Source organism: Lactuca serriola, chromosome 1, assembly GCF_051521515.1.
Source record: "Lactuca serriola cultivar US96UC23 chromosome 1, Lser_US96UC23_V15, whole genome shotgun sequence".
Lineage (NCBI taxonomy): Eukaryota > Viridiplantae > Streptophyta > Magnoliopsida > Asterales > Asteraceae > Lactuca > Lactuca serriola.
This window is the reverse complement of record NC_136408.1, coordinates 46,260,007-46,282,974: the sequence shown is the minus strand read 5'-3', so window position 1 is coordinate 46,282,974 and position 22,968 is coordinate 46,260,007. Positions and strand designations below refer to the sequence as shown.

The 22,968-nt window shown below is 37.1% G+C and overlaps 2 protein-coding genes and 1 non-coding gene across 3 annotated transcripts; 1 reads left to right on the top strand and 2 right to left on the bottom strand.

Moving 5' to 3' along the window:
• Nucleotides 1-7,167: 7,167 nt before the first annotated feature.
• Nucleotides 7,168-8,586, top strand: LOC145086759 (RING-box protein 1a). The gene is made up of 5 exons (XM_079024605.1): nt 7,168-7,384; nt 7,463-7,513; nt 7,600-7,659; nt 8,174-8,245; nt 8,340-8,586. Exons 1-5 carry the CDS (start codon nt 7,258-7,260, stop codon nt 8,375-8,377), a joined length of 348 nt encoding a protein of 115 aa, XP_078880731.1. The 5' UTR covers nt 7,168-7,257; the 3' UTR covers nt 8,378-8,586.
• Nucleotides 8,587-11,285: 2,699 nt separating this feature from the next.
• TRNAS-GCU (transfer RNA serine (anticodon GCU)) lies at nt 11,286-11,367 on the bottom strand. The gene has a single exon. It is a non-coding gene; the product is annotated as a tRNA-Ser (tRNA).
• Nucleotides 11,368-11,812: 445 nt separating this feature from the next.
• On the bottom strand, nt 11,813-14,279 carry LOC145086753 (cation/calcium exchanger 4-like). The gene has a single exon (XM_079024598.1). It carries the CDS (start codon nt 13,786-13,788, stop codon nt 11,932-11,934), a length of 1,857 nt encoding a protein of 618 aa, XP_078880724.1. The 5' UTR covers nt 13,789-14,279; the 3' UTR covers nt 11,813-11,931.
• Between the last annotated feature and the right edge of the window lie 8,689 nt (nt 14,280-22,968).

The window sequence follows — 22,968 nt, the reverse complement described above, 5'->3', positions numbered from 1 at the left end:
AACTGATACTGATAATCATAACATAACTTGTATGGGTAAATTGGGAGTACTTACTTAAGCTCGGCTGATTGCATGCACCACACCCTTTTCTCTTTTCAAAACTCTTTTCGCTTTTTCTAAAACTCTTTTCTTTATACTTTTTCTAAAATTGTTTTCTTTTCTCAAAATCCTTTTGTAACCATGGTTTTTCTTTTGAAAACTCTATACCACTTCCTTAGTTTGAGTTCAGACACACTCGGGAGTGCGCCCGAATCCCTCAAACCAAGGCTCTGATACCAACTTGTAACGACCCAAAAATCACGACTAAAAATTTCTTTTAAAACATTACTAAAACCATATTTACAAAACTGTATCATAAATCATAACGTAATTTTTAGAGTATTAATTCAAAACATAATCTCATTATCAGAGTCAAACATTCCCAGGCTAACTGACTATGGTGTGTGCACTGCAATCTTCCCAAGCTCCTCTTTTGAAAAATGAGTACCTGAAACCAAAACTGAAAACCGTAAGCGCGAAGCTTAGTGAGCTCCCCCAATCTACCACATACCATGCAATAACATATAAAGCACATACTATGCCTTGCCCACTGCACCGGACCGAGGTCCGGACTAACTGGGGCCTTGCCCCTGCATCGGACCGAAGTCCGGACTAACTGACTGGGACCTTGTCCCCTGCATCGGACCGAAGTCCGGACTAACTGGGGCCTTGCCCCCTGCATCGGACCGAAGTCCGGAACTAACTGAACATCACATAAAATAAACATATCAACTAGCATGAACACACATATACTGCATACTGCATCGGGCCGTAGCCCGGAACACATAACACATAAATCCGGTCTGAGCCACGAAGGCATCAAACATACTAACTACTGCATCAGATCAAAATCCGGAAACTACTGCTAGCTAAACGGGCCGACATTGTGGCCTTAGACCCGTTCCTACTGGAAGGAAACTCACCTAAACTGCTGAGCTCCGCCGATAATCCTCTGGCTGCTGATCGACAATCCCCTGAGTTGCTGCTCCTCCAGCTCTCTGAGCTACCAATATCAATATGACACTTAGTCTGACAGTCCTCTAAAAGTCAACAAGGTCAACTCTGGACAAAGTCAAAGTCCTGGTCAAAGTCAACCTTCCAGGTCAACCCTACTCGTCGAGTCCACCTAATGACTCGCCGAGTTCATATGCTCAGGGTCTTTCTATTCGCGACTCGACTCGCCGAGTCAGTCCATGACTCGCCGAGTCCAACTATTTCCGAGTCCTGACCTGTCCAACTCGCTGAGTCTCCACCCGAATCACTGATTCGAATCTCAACACGAAGGGATTGGGGTTTCGCGACCTGATCGCTGATTCCACTAATAGACTCGCCGAGTCCAAGGCAATCTTCAACCAACTCGTCGAGTTGTTCTTCCAACTCGCCGAGTTCATGCTTAACTTCATCCGACTCGACGAGTTGTCCATCCCACTCATCGAGTTCCTCCTCATCCTCATGCTACTCGCCGAGTCCACTCGAAGGACTCGCCGAGCCATTCAGATCTACATACATGCAGAGGACTTTTGAGTCATGCATGGACTCCAAACTGTAGATCCACTCTTCTAAAGCCTATTCCTTACGTAAAGTGGCAAACTTTACGTGTAGCTAACGAGATCTAGGCTCAAATCACTATAAACTAGGGTTTGAGACAAAGGGGCTCAACAATCAACCCATAGACTGATGCTTTATGATTCTCTAGGCCAAGATACACATAAATCTGAATTAGCAACTTCAGATCTGGGCTTCTAACTCGGAATAGGTCATAAACTTGTCCTAAAAGTCCCAAATCCCAAGATAAAGGTTGATCTATATGCAAAAGAGGGAAGGTAGCGACTCATTACCTTCAAAAGCTCTAGCAGACCTCACAAACTCTGGATCTACTGCCAATTCTTGAATCCCCAATGTGTGCCTTCCTCCTTCTTCCTTCAAATCACCCAAATTGGCAAGAAAGCTTGATTGAGCAACAATGGAGGCTTAGGGTTTCTGGTTCTGGACTATAGGGCCGCAAATGAGCCCTAGGGAAGAGATTAAGATGCTTAAATAGGGTACCAAGTCCCGAAATTAGGGTTTCCCAACCCAGACCTGACTCGCCGAGTCCACTTGCCGACTCGCCGAGTCGGTCACTTGCTTTACACCCGGATCCCGCTCCGACTCGCCGAGTTCCTCCCTGGACTCGACGAGTCAACCCTCTTTATCTTAGGGTTTTTCCTTTCCTTTCTTGACCTTTCTGATTTCGGGTGTTACAGAAGCCCTTAAACCGATAGGGCTCCAGGGGCAGTGCCCTTGGGAGCAGGGTCCAAGGGTTAGAGCCCCTGGTTGGGGTCGAGCCTAGTAAACAATATTTCCAAATTTGTGGTTTAAACCCGATGTTGTGATCCTGTATTTGAACTCATTTTTAGTGGCAATTTTATGACAACTTATGGTGGTTGTGAAACTGTTTTATGACAATTTTATGATAGTTTTTCTTGTCAGTTTCCAGACAATGGTTATATGCCCTTTTTTTTATCATTATTCTGGTACACACAAGATCATATCATATTCTTCATTCTTGAACTTTGAGTTTTATTCGATTAAAGATTTTCAAGTGTACCCTTGAAATACTTTAATCTGAAAATGTTTTTCACAACTCTCATTGATCCAACATTATAATACCCCAATTTTCTAACAGATCTTATATTTGAGTTTTATTCGAAAACATTTGAGGAAAACTATGTGTTTGTTAGAACTAAAGAAAAGACGGTTTTGAATAGGTTATAATTGTTTCTTATATATAATGTTCGACCCATGTGTAACTCAGTAGTACCCTCATCATAATGTACTACTTTGGACATGTGACATAATGCGAGAAGATTTATGAAGGTGTGTTGAGAAGAGAAATTTGGAACATTATTAGAGAGTTGAAAATACCTAGACATATTATTTGCCTTTGATATTAACCGATCTCCCTTCTCTCTATTCTAATAAAAGAATAGTTTTATTCTCTTTTTGACATGTGTCATCTTATTAGACCTCCTAATTAATGCATATTTTAATATTCTTTTGCTACTAATTAATATTTGCCACTTGTTAACATATTGATTTTTCATTTCAAATTTGAAATTTGAAATTTGAAATTTTCCATTCTATCTACATTAAATTAATAACATTAAAATAAAATTTTTAATAAAATTAATACAAATTATAAAGTGATATAATTTCTCATATTTTATTAAATCAATGATTATAATTTTATATAACTAAGAAATCTCTTAATTAATAATTTATTTAAAATAATTTATTTAAAAATAATTGATTAATAACTTTGAGTTTTTACTATAAAAGTTTAATTAATTTTGTAACCATGTTACCCACGGGTTATAACCTAGTTACTTTAATACTTGTTTCTAAACATTTTGGAAGTTATTTTTCAAATACTTGGTGAACTTTGAGACTATTCTATACTAGTTTGAAGTAAAAGTTTTATTTTAAACTTAGCAAACAGTATTTCCAAAGTCCAAACAAGTTTTATGATGGGTGTTTTAAGCCATATATATATATATATATATATATATATATATATATATATATATATATATATATATATATATATATATATATAAACTACAAAGGTTCAAAAAACAAGCTTTATGACGGGCTGAATCCATAAATCTACAATCCAACAAGTTGTGTTACCACATGTTCCATATCGAAAAGGACCTTTATTTAGTAACAATTCAATCCAAACAATACATACTATTGAAATTTCAAGGTAGCAACATTTAATAAGATTGATTGGAGATTGAAAGAACAAAAGATATCTAATTACATCGTATATAAGCTTCCAAAAATCAAGTAATAGGACTAATTTTGTATACCCACGGTTACAAATACTATGAGCTCAAAATCAACCAAATTATTAGTAATAAAATACATAGCGATAGAAAGAGAAGACCCAAACCATTTTTTCCATGTTTAGATTAGCTATGAACTAATTGAATAAATGTGTAGAGGAAGCTTGCCACAATCGTTTAAGATCCACTACCACAAATGTAAAAATCATACGACTAAGTTAATCGATCATTTGGCTTCATGGATTCAAGTGGCAGGTCTTGTGGCCACTTAGACAAGAACGACTATGACTTAATCGCCATTTATCCGTATCACACTTCTCACTTTCAAGGTCTCTATCTCACCAAACCAATTCCCCATGCCAAATTTTTAGTTTCTAGTTTCTAAGTGGGAATCAATTAGGAAAAGTATATGAAACACCTACCTATCCATCACCTTTCTGCCTACGACCTTAAGTATTTCAAAATGTGAATTGATGTGGAAGGAAACAAAAATAGCTTAGAAAATCGAAGTTGAGGGTTGTAAGTATTTATAAGTGTACCCGTCCCAACTCCACCATCATCCCTTGTTACAACAAAACTGGTTATCCCAACCTCACCCTTTGCAACCCCTTTCATTACATGTGACAACCACCATATCAATGATGTTTTTTTTACAAGTTACTTTCATATTAGTAATAGTTCAGGGTTTGGAATCAAGTAGCACCTTCACATATGTATAATAAAAAAAGAAATATAAAATATGGATTATGGGCAAAATGGTAATTTTAGTAGGAGTTAATGGTTCAAACTTCACTTTATAAGATGTAAAAAGAAGGGACCAAATTATAAAGTAAACATCTAGAATGGTTGACCTATATTATTATGACTCAAAATTATTGTCACTTCAACTAATTAAATGGCATCTTAATGATCAACATGTTTGAATAGTTTTTCTTTTTAATAATTTAACTAAGTTATCTTCATCTATCTAGATTATTTGATAAGACCCCTCAATTATTATTTTTTAAACACTTTCATATATTAATAAAAAAAATATCAGTAGGCATTCATATTTAAATACAACTATAGTGGGTCTTTATTTTATATCATAAAATTGTTAAAATTATTATGTCATAGTAATAAAAAGACAATGAAAACATTGTATAATCGTTATAAATCTTATATTTGTTAATGAAATGTCATCAAATATTTAATAAAATTAATTAATCAGTAAAAAATACCAAAAGTTTGAAACTAGAATATAATTAAGGGGGTAAAATGTAATATGATTAAATAATCAATTTTTGATGTACAAAACATAAAAGTATATATTGATAACACGATATATATTAAGTGATCAATGGAGAAAAAACATATGCTCTCTAATGGCATTGAATTGTGACAAGTGGTAAACAAATAATATTAAGGCTCTTGGGTATACTATTAACACGACCGAATTAACGTTAATATAGACATGTCACAATGTCGTAAACACTTCTATGGTGTGGAAGGGTATGGCCTCAACCATAGGGTGTCACACCATTAAGGGGCAACACAAAAATATCCCAATAAAAGATAATAGGATAATTTTTTATTAAAAAAAGTACGATTTCATTAAATAGGACAAACTAGCACAAAAGTCTTACATTTTAAAGTTGATCTCTTCGCTACCCATTTATCAAAAGTACTTCATCACTCTTTCCATCTTAAGATTCATAAATGCTTCTTTTTCTACACTAAACATTGTTCATAAAATCATAACTCATTTTATTACATAAGTAGGTCTTAAAAAGTTTCATTATGGAAAAACATCTTTAAACGTTTGTGGTTGCAAGAGGTAAAACTAAAATCAACTTTAATAACCTATAAACCAACAAAAAAGAATGATGTCCCACGATTTTCACCATCAAATGAGAAAGGTTCACACGTAAGAAAATGTTACCATTAATATAAAATCTTTGACAAAAAAAGACACATCTTAAATAAAATTTTATATTGTCGTATTTTATGTATATAATTTAATGGGGATTTGGTTATATCGTAAATTGCATATTTGAATACATAATAATAATTTAAGAAAAAAAGAACAAGTTGGTACTCTAGCCTTATTGCACTGAATTAAACAAATTTGATATTATTACTATATATCATTAAACTAACAAAGGGAAATTGCCGAATGGGCCTTGTGGCTAATTATCTCTTCTAGTAATTACATGTTGTAATTCCAGGATTCATTAGAAAAAAAGAAGTCTAATATTTTTAACTCGTGTGGAAAGAAAATGACAATATGTTAGTTCCGCTACTGGTTGTGGTTGTATGAGGATTGTCGGTTACTCGTCTAACTATTAAAAAAAAACCTCCAATAAAATATGTTCTACTAAAGACCATTTTTAAAGAAAGAGAAATCATATATTCTTCACTTTTTATTACGCCTTGACATATTTAATAAAATTAATAATTTTTTTTACATTACAATGAATCGAAAAATAGATAGAAAGATATATATAAATATTCATTTTTTTAATTTTTAGAACCAAATAAAATTACAAACACATTGAATTTTGCATGTTATAAGTAGGGATGAAATTTTCACCGACCCGGTGGGGAACCCGATTGACCCGCCCCAATCGGGGACGTGTATTCCCCGCCAAAACTGGGGATGGGGCCGAGGCTGGGTATAACACTCCCCAACCCGCCCCGCCCCGCCCCCGCTTTGATGACTATATATATATATATATATATATATATATATATATATATATATATATATATATATATATATATATATATATAACGTCATTTGTTGAATTTGAATTAAGTCCACTAAAATGAATTGATCTATATTAGACCTTTAGAGATAAAGTCCATATACCGAATTATGTTCCCAATTCTAAGAGTTCATCAATCGTCACTTTGTTCGACGATCTGTATACCAAATATCACTTTTCGTTTTGATGTTTGTTAAACTTTATGATTGATGTAAACAGAATCTGGTTATGACGTATGGTTTTGATCACTTATTAAACTTGATTTTTTTTGTAATTTGAGTTTATTATGTTGAAAGATTAGGGATGTGTCGTGGATGAGTTGGAAAAAAGCTCAAAATACAAAGAAGAAATGATTTGATTCCCTGCATCTGTCGACAATGGGGATAGAAACGAGGTTAGACATTCGGGAATGGGGACAGGGATGATCAACCCCGCCCCAAACCCGCCCCGTTTCCATCCGTAAGAAGTCATAAGGAGGAAAGATGCAAATATAGTCAAATACAAAAGCGGAGGGTGAAGAAAAGAATTTTGTGTTGACGTGGCAGGCGCTTCCTTATGAATATTTAGGTTCGAAGGGAAATCAAAACTCCCATTCTCAATCGACCTCTAGGCAAGTGTCTGGGTGCGACTTGTGGTTGAACTCCATGGACTCCGACGTGACGATGGTACCCGCCGGTGAAGGATCTAGTCTTCCAGGACCTTCTTCCTCTTCAAAGAAACCAAAGCGTTTCGAAATCAAGAAGTGGAATGCCGTCTCTCTCTGGGCTTGGGGTGAGTATACGAAACCCTAACATCGATTTTTTCGTGGTGTTTTGTCAGCTCATGTTCCTGATATCCGAATTCGTGCAGATATTGTGGTTGATAATTGCGCGATCTGCAGAAATCACATCATGGATCTGTGTGAGCGTTTTTTCTTATTCATCGCTATTTAAGAATTAAACAATTTGGTTTGTTCTTGTAATCTGATATGTTTTTGATTAATTTAGGTATCGAATGCCAAGCTAATCAGGCAAGCGCCACCAGCGAGGAGTGTACTGTTGCTTGGGGTATGCTTTGTCACCTAAACCCTAACTCTGAAATCTTGAAATCATAGTATATTGCTCTGCATGTGGCCTAGTGTTCCATCGTTCTTCTGTAAACATTAATGCTATATTTGATTTCTAAAATACAAGTTCTGGTGTGTACAGAGAGCTAAAGTTGGTGTGTAAATTCATCATTTAGGTCTTAATTTCACCAAACATGGATAACCCCCTTTTGTTGTGCCATTTATAATGTTACTTTTTTCTTGATATTGGTTTCATATAGCTTCTTTGATGAATGTACTTTTGATTGATTTCCCCTTGATGTGTTGATATGTTAACTATCTTTGACTTAACATAGTTGGTAATGTCATCAAAATTCATCATAGAAACCAGAAAAGAAGCAATAGTTAGTTTACATCTGTTGTTGAAATCAAGAGAAGAGATGAACAATATAATCAAGAAATATGCATAGTCTTGTCAACAATTTATATATGTATATCTATTAATTTGTGAACCTTGGATTTGGATTGACTGACAGGTGTCTGCAACCATGCTTTTCACTTTCACTGCATTAGCCGCTGGCTCAAGACTCGTCAAGTGTGCCCTCTTGGTATAAAACGTTATTAATACAATTAAATTTGACCCACCTCTTATACTACATTATTTACTGGGGTTAAAACAGTCTTTTTATTGTGGTTTTGCAGACAACAGTGAGTGGGAGTTCCAGAAATATGGTCATTAGAGCTAAATTTGGAAAGTTACTGGAAAGGACACATTAGGCTGCTGCTTTGCTATGCTTTGTTGCCCTTTTTTGTAACATCATTTGATCCCAGGATTTTGGATTAGTACAACAAACATGTGTGCAGATTCGTGAAACTGTGTTTTCAGTATCAGTTATCTCTTAAGGAAATATTGTTTGCTTCTTTTTATTATGGAATTGCTTCTTATCGACGGTTACTTTCTCTTTTATTGTGATCTTATACACTCATAAAGGACTACCTTTGTTTGAATCATCACCATTTGTTCCAAAATGTATGATATTTTATTGCAGTGTTGATTTATAGCATGATTATGGTTTAAATTTTCTGGTTTGCACATTTGCTTACAAAATGATGAAAGAACTTGCGAATATCCCAGAGAAGTTGTTTAAGGCTATAATCTTACAATCATCAAGTCCTTAATTTGTGCATTAAAACTGATTTTTGTTCAAAAATACTTTGTATAGTTGATAATGTGGATCAAATTACTTATAAATAAGGTTATAAAAGTTGTTGAATGGTATTAAGTTGGTCACTAGGGGCTGAAGATTAGTTCGGGATCTTAAATTGTAAATTAATCAAATTTTAAATAAATAAGTAAACATAGAGGAATTTACGAAAATGACCAAAATTCTTAATAACTTAGATCTTCCCATTCAATGGACGCCACGAAACTTGTCTGTGGCCAAGGTGGCAAGCCTTGCCACCATGAGTGTGCACACTATCCCGGCGCCTTGTTGTGGTCGTGGTCACTACCACATTTGAGAACGGGACTTCTTCTCTCTTGTAACAATCTTCTCGTTTCTCTTCTTTCTCTTTTTCACAGCGGTAAGTGTACTGGTGCGTTGAGAATATATCAAAAGGCCTTAGCTAAAGATAGTAAAAAATATTAGCATTTATCCCAAATAACCAATGAAACCACCGATGGGTTAACTTGTCTACGGTTTCGTCAACTTGTATGTAGTTTCGTCAACTCACCTGTGATTTCTTTGTTTGACTCGGTAACTCATCTATGATTTCGTCAAATGGGATGTGGTTGCGTGGCCCACCTACAGTTTTGCAGCCCATTAGCCTGATATATTTAAACCCTAAAAAAATCTACCTCAATTCACACTCCCTGATACGGGAATCAATTTTTTGATGGCCGAAGATGTTTCGCAAAACAAAGTTTCAAGTAATCTTATATATAGTGTATTTTTTTTATATAATTGTTTATTATTATTATTATTATTATTATTATTATTATTATATATGTTGAAATTTAGAAGTAATACGTATGAACTTTGTCCGGAAATCAGAAAAAATAAAGAACAAAACCGCAAATGGCATGGCCATCTGCGATGGTATAAGTCATCAATGACGAAATGTGCATCAACAACTTGTACATTTGCAGATGACTTGAGAGGAAACCGCATATAGCTATATGCTATCTACGATTTTGTGTCTTTGAAAATAGGCAAAGTGAAATTTTATTTTATAGATAACACGAAAATACAGGTGATGGCGATTCCGCATACGAGTTGACAAAACCATAGATGTGTTCTCCTAATCTATATTTTATTGGCTATTTTTGGTTAAGCCCTATTTTTTTTTTGGTTAAGTCCAATGTTTTAAAAATCGGTTTTTTAGTTGAACCGGTATGGTGGTCAATTGCCGGTTCAACCAGTATGATGGTTGGTTTTCGGTTTAACAGGTTCGACTGTTGGATCAACCTGATTTCTAGAATCACTCCAAATACATTACAAAAACATATAACGATAAGTTTTACATCAATTCACATATATCAAAAAGAAAAAAATAAAGTATAATGCTGAAACGAAATATAGTTTTAGATGAGTACAAACATATTAAAAGGCTTTATAACATTTACTATGTGTTTTTATTCAATTTAAAAATGTCTATATAGACCTGAAAAGATCACTAAAGTTTTTTATGCAAATTGTTTCATTTCTCTGTATTTTTATTCCATTTAACTGGTTTAACGAGGTTTTTGTTAAAAGGCTGATTCGTTCCGATCCAGAAATAGACATAAAACCGGTTTAGTTGAATCGATCTCTTCCATAGTTCGCGGTTTGACCGACCAGTTCAAATCGGTTTTCAAAACATTGGTAAGTCATTAAGAAACTAACCCATTTTTGTAAATTTCTCATAAATATGACTAATATAATAACAAAAATAGATAAATACAACTAATATCATGGTTCTAAAAAGCTCGCCATGACATGACATGACTCTAAGGTTTGTAATTGACGTTACGCTTTGAGAAAATGATGTCTTGAGCCATATATGTATAAAGAAAATGAATAATAGTATACAATATATATGAAATTATAATTATATACAAAAATTCTGTCTTACGTCACACCTTAACAAATGTCGTGACTCCCCACGGTTCATAAAACTTAAGACTTGACATTGCGGCTACAACACGCCAGGTTATTTCGAACATCGACTAATATCATAACAAAACAAGTTAATATGACTAATAAATCACTAATACTTATTTAAATAGTGTTTTTTAGATGAAACTTCTTCAAGATCGAGATGTTAATAATTCATCGGCTTCGACAACTTCATCAGTGCTAGTCGGTCGCATACCGTTTAAGAAATCAGAGACTAGTCGGAATTTTTACAACAATGTTTATAAACAAGTTGATGTTTGTTGTGTGTATTATGATGTCGTAAAAAAACACATTTAATAATTAAACAAGTCATGAGTTGAATGAATTAAAACAGCAAGAAATTGTTACTATTATTTTTGTAACAACCAAATTACATTTAATTTCTATGAATATACTTAATCGTATTAATAATATGTAAATTTTGACAAAGAAATTTGTTTCCATAAAAAGTTTCTGAAAATAGCGAAACAAAGAAAAGGAAAAAACATTGCGACGCCTGAGAGATTCGAACTCTCGCGGGGAAACCCCATGTACTTAGCAGGCACACGCCTTAACCACTCGGCCAAAGCGTCGCTTGTTGATTACATCGAATAACTTAATAATATATTCTTTAGTTTCTGATTGTAATTAGAGATTAATGCCAAAATTTCTCCCGATTTTGGGTATATTAATGAGCTCCAAACAGATAGCGAATCAAATTCGAGTTTATATTTCGAAACCCATGAAATGTGTTTGCATTATTTCACATAGTTCTAATAAAAAGATTTCCATGGTTGCTTTACTACCATAGTTCTAACTATTATTTATATGCTTTTCAAACTTCCTAAGTGAGTTGAAGCCTATCTCAGCTCATTCGCAACCATACTCCAAAACAATTTTGTGTATTTTTCATCTTAAACTTGCATTCCAATACATGATTTTCAAAATAGCAAAAACACTAATTGCATCCAAATGGTAATATACATATTTAGATACAAGTTTCCATAGTCAACTCAAGTGCCAAAAACAAGACAAACATGACCAAAAATCAACAACTAATACAACCAAATACCCAAAATTATGTCCGAATTCTATACTACAATCTACATTACAAACTGTGCAACAGAAATCATTCAAACACATGTGATTGTTAATGTCTACAATTTACTTAAACCAGCCAATGATACAATCCCCATTGCACCAGTCAACCTTACAAACAAAAAAACCAAATAAATCCCAACAAGACCTGTTCCCAACATTCTATTAGGCCTCATATCATTTCTCAAAAGTACAAAAACAGCCCAAACAAGCCCTAAAATCAGAAACCCCATCGTGTAATAAAGACTGTTATCTTGTGGAACACTATATGACACTGGTTTTGCAGACCACGCCCCAATCAACAATGAAACTCCCAAACCCGCAAGTGTATTGAACATGGGACCCGCATAGCAACCCGATAAAGCAATCTGAATTCCATCCCCACCATCTAAAGCCAATGCAACATTTGACACCAAATCCCCCATTGAGTTCCCCCAAGCTAATACTGTAAGTCCAAGAATTGAAGGGTTCACTTGTAAAAACACACCAAATCCAACTAATAACGCGACTAATTCGTTTGCAATCAAGTAGAACCAAACTATACTCATAAGAAACCCACCCAAAACCCATGGGAATTGGTACCTACGTGGCGGATGATCTGGCCTTGTGTAGAGATATGATAACATACCAAGGGTAAAACCGACAATTACTCCAAGAATGTAAACAACATTCTTGCTTCGAGAAGTTAAACTCTCTTGGGTGTTGTATATGAAAGAAAGAAGAATAGGGGACAATGAGGCACTTGCAACTGCATATGGTTTTGACCATGTTTCCTCTTCGAGTAATGGAATGGTCAACCTTCTTGGAAAAGTCAACGGGAAGTTGAGAAGTGACCATATGTTAGTTAAAGAGAACCATGGTTGATCAACCTCGATGGCATCATCATGCCATCCCCATAAATGTCTTTCTTGATTTGAATATATTGCAACATTGGAAGCCCACATCCATTCGGGTAAAGAATTGGGTAACTGTGGACCATTGAAATCCGTTTCAGCATCAAGTAAAGAACTTTGTATGTCATCATCTTGATTCGATCTTGAAAAGATACTAAGTGGAAGCAATGGTGTGACAGAATCCAATTTTAGCCTCTGAACATGTTTTTTAAGGATTTCATTTGTGGCGATGAAAACAGCGTATATTATGTATATGGAGACGAATGCGATTGCAGCAAAGACTGTAACTTTACCAATGATTAGAATCAAGAAAAGGAAGAGTAGTGTGAAGAGGAAGAACCCAATGTCTCTGAGAAATGCTTTTTTGTCAATTTGGACTTGTTGATCTGCTACACAAAGAGAGACGATTCCAACAACAATGGAAGTGACAAATACTGCACCTCCTAATACACTGTTGAGACCCACTTCACCATTGTCACGTCCCACAAAAGCTGCAATACTTGCAAATACATCAGGGGCTCCATTACCAAGAGGAAGAAGAGTAACCCCAGCAACAGTTGGAGATAAATTCAAGAGACTTGAAAGCTTTTGTAAGGAGAAACAGAAGTAATCTGCTGCTGTGTTACCCAAAAGGTAGAACAATGCTATGAGCCATAGAACCAAAAGTATAGCACCGAATGCACCTTCATTGCAGTCGCAATAGTAGAAGCTTAAGTAGTCAAAAAGTCCATCAGATGAGCAATCTGGATTCGCTTTTAAGAACTCACAGCTGCTTGGATAACCCTGATGATCCACCAATCCAGTACAGATTCCAGGGCTAGTATTTGTTAGAGCTGATGAGTTTGCATTTAGTTCAATCGTAGACCTACCTCTTGAACTCCATTGAGCATCGCGAAATGGAACTTTCTTCGATATATTGAACTGAGTGTAAAAGAGGGCTATAAAAACCAGGGTAAATGTAGCATTGAGAATTTCACGAAACCGGAGACGTATGCTACCTAGATTATTCACAAACTGCATCATTCTAGTATTATCTTTACACCTTTAAGAATGAGCAACAGAGCGGATGATCGAAACCCTAACACAAGTATTCCTCGGGACTAGGGTTTCGATTCATGTCGGAAAATCAAGTATTTGAAAGAGGAAAACGGAATATTCGGAACAAATGCTGAAGGAAGCTTAATTATACCCAATTTATTGGGGAAAAGGATGAATGTATGAGATTCAGTCTTACCGGAGAATTTTCAGAGGTATATAGGGTTTACAGATGACCCTACAAAGAACGATTACAGCTCTAAGAAGACACGGATTCTTGCGGTGTTTTATCTCGGGAACAGACCATTCGGATCGCCGGGAATCGGATAATTATCGGCGATGAATGGCAAACCTGGTAAATTTTGTCAGAGCTCGATTGCATGAAGACATGAAGTTGTATTTCTTCAGGGATTCAGGGATTCAGGGATTGACCGGTGGGTTTTGTTTGTTTTACAAATTAAACCAGTTCCTATTTCCAGTTGTACCCCTCATGACAAACAAACACAAATGTAAGTATGTAACAATAATAAGATATAGGGAAAATGACTTGTAAGACTAACTAAGTATTAGACTTGTACAAAAAATATCATTGAATTTTTTTTTTACATATATCACCAATCAACTATAGTTTTTGTACACATATGACCATTAAACTTAAACTTCATCTTCGTTCAAAAAATATCATTATGTTACCGGTAATAGTAGGTCACCAGCCACGTAACATGCCACGTGGCATGTCATGTGGCTGCTGACGTGGATTTTATTGTATATTATGTACACATTATAACATTAAACTATTTTTTGTACACATTATACCATTAAACTTTTTTTTTTGTGTACATTTTACCATTAAACTTTTTGTACACATTTTACCATTAATCTTATATAATTTATTCAAAAAATATCATTTCAAAAAATACATATTTTTACATAAAATGAGTTTTCCATCACCTATTGTGACTCCTTGATTTTGTAAGGTTTGGGGGAAACGGTTTGTTTTTTACAATGATACTAAGGACATTCTTTTACAACTACATTGTGAATTTATGTTGGTCATACATCAATTGAAACCCACAAAGTTTGAACTTGAGACTTTTATCTGGAGCGACGAAGAAATACCCAATTGTTCATTATTTTAGCTAATGTCTAGTAAACATATTCTTATAAGTCATTTTCTTAGGAAACTACGTTCGAGGCACACTTATAAACTCATGAAACATTTTGTACATGTTACCTTATTATAATCCCCCTTCTTCTTGATTATGATTGATGATTAAAGAAGTGCATTGAAATTATGTCGTTGTTAACCGATAGGAAGATGACTTATAATGATAAGTTTACTAAAATTTAGAAAATCAGTAAAATCCACATCAGGTGATGGAAAACCTACTTTTATGTAATGATATGTATTTTTTGACATGATATTTTTTTCAATATATTATATAACATTAATGGTAAAATGTGTACAAAAAAATTTAATGGTAGATGTCACCAACACTTTTCGTACCAGACGTTGTCTCGAAAGGAGACAAGATCTGGCTTACTTCCTATCTCCTGAGGGATAGAGCATGAGATTGATAGGAAGAGGTTGGTAATGAGTTGAAGGATGATGTGGTTGATGCTATGTCATGGGATGACTTCCAGACCAGATTCTGGGCAGAGTGTGCCCAGGCGATTGAGGCGCAGCAGTTGGCGCCAGAGTTGTTAGATCCTCACCAAACGAATGAGACTGTGGCAGAGATCACTGCCAAGCCTCGGGAAAGAGCTTATATGGTACCACAATATGCAGTAGATGAGGAAATGAAGAAGGAAAGTTATCAGGACATACTGTAGAATGATAGCAGGGAGATCATGAGTATCTCGGGGTGCAAGACCCTGAATGATATGACTTCTAGAGCTCGAGAGCGGGATATTGACTTGGAGCACATTGTTAAGAGGGAACCAGATCAGTTGCTTATAGTGAAGGGTCTCGGGAGGAGACCGTAGATTTCAGATCAGCTTCTGAGAGGCCAGCGGGGTCAGAATCGGTGCAGCACTTGTGGGAAACTGCACAAGGGAGCCTTTCGTTCCAAGGGTTGAGCAAGTGTACCCTGAGTTATCCTTGGTTTGTGTCCGAATTATATTTTCGAGGGGTGTCATATGCCAATTGCATGCCAAGAAGTATTAGCGAGTAGTGATAGAGCATTTCCCAAATGACGGGATTGGGAGGGTATAGTGTCATCTTGGTTTATTCCACGACTGAGGAGCAACACGAGAAGCACCTGAGGGAGGTGCTAGAGACTTGAGGAGGGAGAGAATTTTCGCAAGGTTCTCTAATTGTGAGTTCTGGTTGCGCGGGGTGCAATTTCTTGGGCACCTTGTCAATCGGAAGGATATTTTAGTTGATCCGGCCAAGATAGAGGCCTTGATACAGTGGGAGATTCTGAGGTCTTCAATTGAGATTCAGAGCTTCCTAGGTCTAGCGGGTTATTACCGGAGATTTATTCGGATTTTTTTTAGAAGTTGGGTGATCTTTTGGATTAGTTGGTGTTGAAAACACTAGAAAGGGTAAGTGTGGATCTAGCAAATTAGTCATGGGTGGTGATAAGGATTGGGAATTCTTCCAGTTTTGTGTGCTGTAGGGCACTAGCTGAATCAAAGTGGGGGAGAATCACCCAAGGATTCAGAAGCAGGAGCAGTTTTGAGACTAGGATAAGTTTCACATCCTTATTGGGAAGGGAGACAACCCATGTGGCTGTATGGTTCGAGGAGAGTGTGAGATGGAAGTTTGGAAAAACTGGCCAATGATGATATCGCATTCTCGGAATGTTTACTAGCAGGATTTAGGGAATCTGGTTGGGGATCCCAATCAGGACACGAGTTCAGCTGAGTGCGGGGCAAGCGCGTGTTCGATCCAGTATTAGAGTGTTGTAAGCCTGCGAGTGTAGCCATAGCATTCACTAGCAGTCAAATAGCATCAGAGTGTTGTAAGTTTGCGGGTGTAGCCGTAGCATTCACTAGCAGTCAGATAGTATCAGAGTGTTGTAAGTCTGCGGGTGTAGCCGTAGCATTCACTAGCAATCAGATAGTATTAGAGTGTTGTAAGTCTGCGGGTGTAGCCGTAGCATTCACAAGATTAGCAGATAGTACTAGAGTGATGTGAGTCTGTGGGTGTAGCCGCAGCCTTCACTAGGTTGGTAGATAGCGTGAGTGCGTTGTTAGGACGCAGAAAGATCAATAGTACCCACCAGTTCGGGTATAGCAGTGAGGAAATGGAAATCCACGGTTTGGATTTTGGAATTTCCCATACGGATGAGACCTGGTTAAGCCAATGATAAGATTGTAGAAGCGCTGCTATAGAGATGAGAGGAAGGAAGCAGTGGATTGCTTAAGGTCATTTATGACATGAGGCTACCAATGGTCATGTAGCAATCACTCTAGCCTTGGGTTTGGTGACGTCAGGATTTGACGTATGGACTCGATCGGTTAGATCAAAAAGTTATTAGAGCCTCAGTGGCATGGTAACTAGTGGCATCTAGTTCTAGAGAAGGAACTTGTTCAGAAGTCGTGTGAGGCGACTAAGTGGGAGTCCTTTGGCTCCGCAGCCGGGCCAGAACTCGGTATTTCAGATGATTGGCGGAAAACTGAGACCAAGTAAGTCTCGATAGATGTTGGGAAGCAGCCATGTGGCAGCATATGGTTTCAGACAGTTAGAGTTTCAGGCAGTTCAGTGTTCAGACAGTTTAGTGTTTCAGGCAGTTCAATATTTCAGGCAGTTTAGTGTTTCAAAAATTTTAGTGCTTCAGACAGTTCAGTGTCTCAAGCAGTAATGGTATTTTGAGATTTCATGTATGGATAGAGTCACAGATAGCTTGGGATATGCTAAGTCACTCACAGCGGGATTATCAGGACGTTGGCTAGGTATAAGTGAATCACATGGATAAGTGGATTTGTGATTCTGTTTTCTAGTGTGATCCTTGAGTTACCAAAAGTTGAGTAGGCAACTGAGTAACAAGTGGATTGGATTTAGCAATCATGAATCAGTAGAGTGGTATGTCAGGGATTCGGACCATCTCAAGACATCATAATTTAGATGAAGTAGATGTGATCTTGTTGCGAGGAAGTAGTTCGCCTATAGATGTTTGGGCTTTGCAATGATTGGTCACAGCTACCCTGAGAAGGTTAGGGTGTACTCAGGATTATGGCCATGTTACTTGAGTGGTTAGCGTGTAAGGAATGGTAAGGAAGGATTTCGAGGACGAAATCTAATTTAAGTGGGGGAGAGTTGTAACTCCCCGTTTATTTAAATAAATTAATAAATGTAAGTCCCGGGATGATTTGTGAAGAATATTAGAAGTCGACGGTTAAAAGTGTATGTTCGAGACTTAAATTGAAAAGATTGAAGGCTTAAGGGCTTATTAGTACTTTAAGGATCTATTATGAAAGAGATTTTTGTAGAGTAGGGGTTGATTGGTAAATTTCAGACTTTAATTGTAAACAATTTCAGAAGATAGGGTTAAAAAGGTAAGTATGTGTTTTATTTTGAAAAAGATATCATGGGGAGGGACTAGAATGGTTAAATGGGCAAAGTTGGAGCATGGACACGGGACAACTCCTGTCACCCTCCCTTGATCCATGTATATATGCATCTTAAATCACTCAAAACCCTAACCCTAAGGGATATGCCTCCAGACGCCACCCCTCCTACTCTCTCATCTCCGGTCATAAGAGGTCGCCGCCATGCCATGGAACTGCCACCATCGAGATGAGCTGCCGGCAAAAAAGTGAGTCACCGAGAGTCCGTCGAAGACCGGGAAGAAACCTTCCGTCGCTGTGGTCGCTGCTGCCGTGTCGGACGAACATCGCCATTGCGGCGCTGACTGCCGGAGGCGTTGGCTGCCATTATTCTGTCGCTGTGCAAGTATTGGGCTGCCGAGAAACCTTCAGTCGATTCTTCTCTTTTTCCCTCTCGTTCCTTTTGTTGGGTTGACGCCATGTATGGCGGCTGTGATCACCGGTGAGCCGTGAACCACTGTTTCAGATTGCTCCGGCGATAACAGCCTCCTAGTCGGCTGTTTAGAGCTTGGTTCTTGCGTCATTTCATGTGGACCGCCACCATCATTGGGAATGGTGGCTGCCGCCGCTGTGCTGCTGATGTTGCTTTTCTAGTGCTCCTGCCGCCACTATGAGCCACCAAGGGAGGGTGGCTGGATCTTTTGAGAAAAAAAGAAATCGTGTAGGTGTGTATGTATGTGTGTTGGATGTTTTGTTTAGCCGGAAAGTCGGAAGTAGCCACTGCCACCACCGTGAGGTGGTGGCTGCCGCCTTGTACCACCGCCGACCACCACTAGGGTGGTTGTGTGTGTGTGTTAGTTAGTTAGTGTGTGTGTATAAAGCATTGTAATTGTAATTTCCAAAAGATTAATGAAATGAAATGGAAAACCACCACCCTAGGGTGGTGGCCGCCGCCGTGAGCCGCCATCGACCACCACTACCCGAGGTGGTAGTGGGTGGTGCCCCGCTAGTAAACCCTAATGGGCTTAGATATTGATTTTGGGCCTGTTGGGCCATGTTTGAATGGAAACCCTAATTAGGGTTTAGAAAACCCTAATTGTGAGTAATTGGGCCTTAGACTTATTGGACCCATCTTTGGGCCATTGGGATTGGAGTGTGTGTTAAGCCCAAATCACTCCATATCACTTATCTAGTAGAGTAAAGGACTTAATGGATTAAGTCCTTAATGGGTTAAGTAAGAAACACTTAACCCTAGTTATCATTTAATGTGAACCCCTAATTTCACTTGGGCTTTGTGTTGGGCCATCCAATAATAATCAAATGGACTAGAGTAATTAGTTGGGCTCTAGGGTAAGGCCCATATGAAGGATTGGGCCCAAATTGGGCCATAGATGGGCCATAGTTGGGCCTAGAGGATTGTATGATATTGGGCCCTTAGAATGGGACATGTTGGACTAGACTAGACATTTGGGCCTTAAGGGAAGCCCATGTAGAGGTTTGGGCCCAATTTGGAAAATTGGGCCATATGTTGGGCTTTGATCCCTAGTTGACTTTGGGCCTATGGATTGGGCCTTGGGCTTGGGTAAGCCAAGCTAGGGGTAATGTAGTAATTATCCAAAGCATGTATTTTTAGTTATGTGTTAGAACCCAATTATTAATTGGGTGTTATTTGGTGTTGACAGTTCGGGAATCTGTCAGCCAACAGCTGGGGTGGAGTCTGCGGGACTTCAGCAGTGTGGGATTGTGTCTATGGGACTTCAGCAGTGTGAGGTGAGTTTCCTTCCAGTAGGAACGGGTCTACGGCCACAATGCCGGCCCGTTTAGTTAGCAGTAGTTCCGGACTTCAGTCCGATGCAGTAGTTCAGTATGCTTGGTGTCTTTGTGATACAGACATGGTATGAGTTATGTGTCCCGGACTAGGGTCCGATGTAGTATCCAATATATGTGTTTATATTATATGCTATGATTATGTTATGCTATGTTTAGTTAGTTCCAGACCTCGGTCCGATGCAGTAGTTAGAGTGCTTGATGTCTTTGTGATTCAAGCATGTTTTGTGTTATGTGTTCCGGACTCTGTTCCGATGCAGTATGCAGTATATGTATTCATGCTAGTTGATATGTTTATGCTATGTTATGTTCAGTCAGTTCTGGACTTCGGTCCGATGCAGGGGACAAGGTCCCAATCAGTTCCGGACTTCGGTCCAATGCAGTTAGTTCCGGACTTCGGTCCGATGCAGTTAGTTCCGGACTTCGGTCCGATGCAAAGGGCAAGGCCCTAGTTAGTTCCGGACTCTGGTCCGATGCAGTTTCCGGACTTCGGTTCGATGCAGAGGGCAAGGCCCTGGTTAGTTCCAAACTCCGGTCCGATGCAGTTTCCAGACTTCGGTCCGATGTAGAGGGCAAGGCCCTGGTTAGTTCCGGACTCCGGTCCGATGCAGTTTCCGGACTTCGGTCCGATGCAGAGGGCAAGGCCCTGGTTAGTTTCCGGACTTCGGTCCGATGCAGTGGGCAAGGCCCAATAGATGCTTTATATGTTATTGTATGGTATGTGGTAGTTTGAGGGAGCTCACTAAGCTTCGTGCTTACGGTTTTCAGTTTTGGTTTCAGGTAGTCAGTTTTCAAAAGAGGAGCTCAGGAAGATTGCAGTGCACATACCATTTGTTCAGCCTGGGATGTTTATACTCTGATATATTTGACAGCTGTTAAGATATTTTGAGATACATTCTTTATGATTCTTATATGACGTTTGATGGATATGGTTTTATTACTAATTTAAAACGAAATTTCCAGACTGTATTTTTGGGATGTTACAAAGATATTTTTTGATTTGTACATATTTAATCACTGAGTTGTTTATATCTACATTTACCTATTCAATTTGTTTAACTGTATACATTTAGTCGTTATGACCGATTACTTCAGGTAAACCGGAAAAAATAACTTTAAAATGTAATATATTTCTTATTTTGTATATATTTAGTTATTAATATTTTTTGTATACATTTAATCCTTAATATTTTTTTGTTGCAAAATAAGTATTTGTTGTTTTTGTGCACATCAATATTTATAACCAATTTTTTTTAGGTTTTTCTCACATCTTACGCAAGACAATCAAGGTATCCGAGGATGTTCATGCTTATGGTCACCGTTGCCTCGACTGTTTGATTGCTTAGTTCTTGTGGTTTGACTTAGGTCTTGTGTTCTGAACGTTAAAACTTCTCCAAACGATCTCAAATTTTAACGGTCTTTATATCTGCGTGTTCGTATTTGAGTCTACTACAACTTTTGTTTAGATTACTTCCGTTAAAAAGTAACACATTTTTACTTACGATCTTTATAGTCATGCATTCTTTATGAATATGTATGTATGAACGTTTTTCTATAAAATCGTAATTATAATACATTGTTTTTTAACGGGAATAATCTAAACGAAAATTCTAATAAACTCAAATACGAACGTGTGAATATAAAAATTGTTAAAATCCGTGATCGTTTGAAGAAGTTATGATGTTTATAACACAAGACCTAAGCCAAACCACAAAAACTAAGTAACTAAGCAGTCGATGTTGCAGTGTTCATAAGCATGAACAACCCTAAACCTTATTAATGATTGTCCCGCATAATATTACATGAGAAAAACCTAAAAAAAACCTTCATAAGTATTGAATGTGTACAAAAAACAACAATGACTTATTTTGCAACAAAGAAAATATTAAAGACTAAGTGTGCACAAAATATTAAGGACTAAATATGTACAAAATGAGAAATATATAACTTTTTTAAGTCATTTTTCCGGCTTACCTGAAGTAGCCGATTATAAAGATTAAATGTATACAATTAAACAAGTTGAATGGGTAAATGTGAACGAAAAAAAACCTAGTGACCAAATGTGTATAAATCGAAAAATATATTACATTTTTAAGTCATCATCCCTTTATTTTATTTGCATATGGACCATCCCGTTTACCTTGCCCCCTTTAAATCAAAGAGCGATTATCCTCTTTCTTAAACGTAAATACATAATGTTAGACCCACTAGGTAAATAAAAGAATTACTAAAGTAAGACACATATGCTAATATTATATCTATCTTTACCTTACTTACATAAAGTCTTCGTACAGATTTCCTTCCAACATTTTTAGCAATGGCCCGAAGAGAAAGCATAGTCTTGAGTCCTATAGAAGCTACAATCAATCCTATAGATTAGAAACTCTAACATATAATATTGATGCACTCTAATTCCTAAAAACATTGTTTTTCATTTTATCAGTGGATTGTGAGCTTAATTATCCTTTTGATGAGAATGTCACTAATCTTACTTAATATCTTCAAACATGCATATTGGCGTGTATGGTGAATCGCTTGGTTAGATATCTCCTTAAGTGAGATATCATTTAGTTATTGGTTCCTTATAAAATGGATAAGGGAGAAGATGAAACCTAGCTTTATGTTAATCCTCTAACTTACTTTAGAACCTTTTGTAGACCATGAGCAAGGCACATGAGGATAAATTCGTCATTTTGGGTTGGTATAGCTATTCCGCCTATTGGAGGTATAATCATGGTGATGATTGTCCAAAAAATTAAAACTTGTTTCATAATCCAAGAACCTAATGTATACTCAAAAATCATCTTCTTCACCCAAAACTTTCTCACCATAACGTTCTGAAAAACC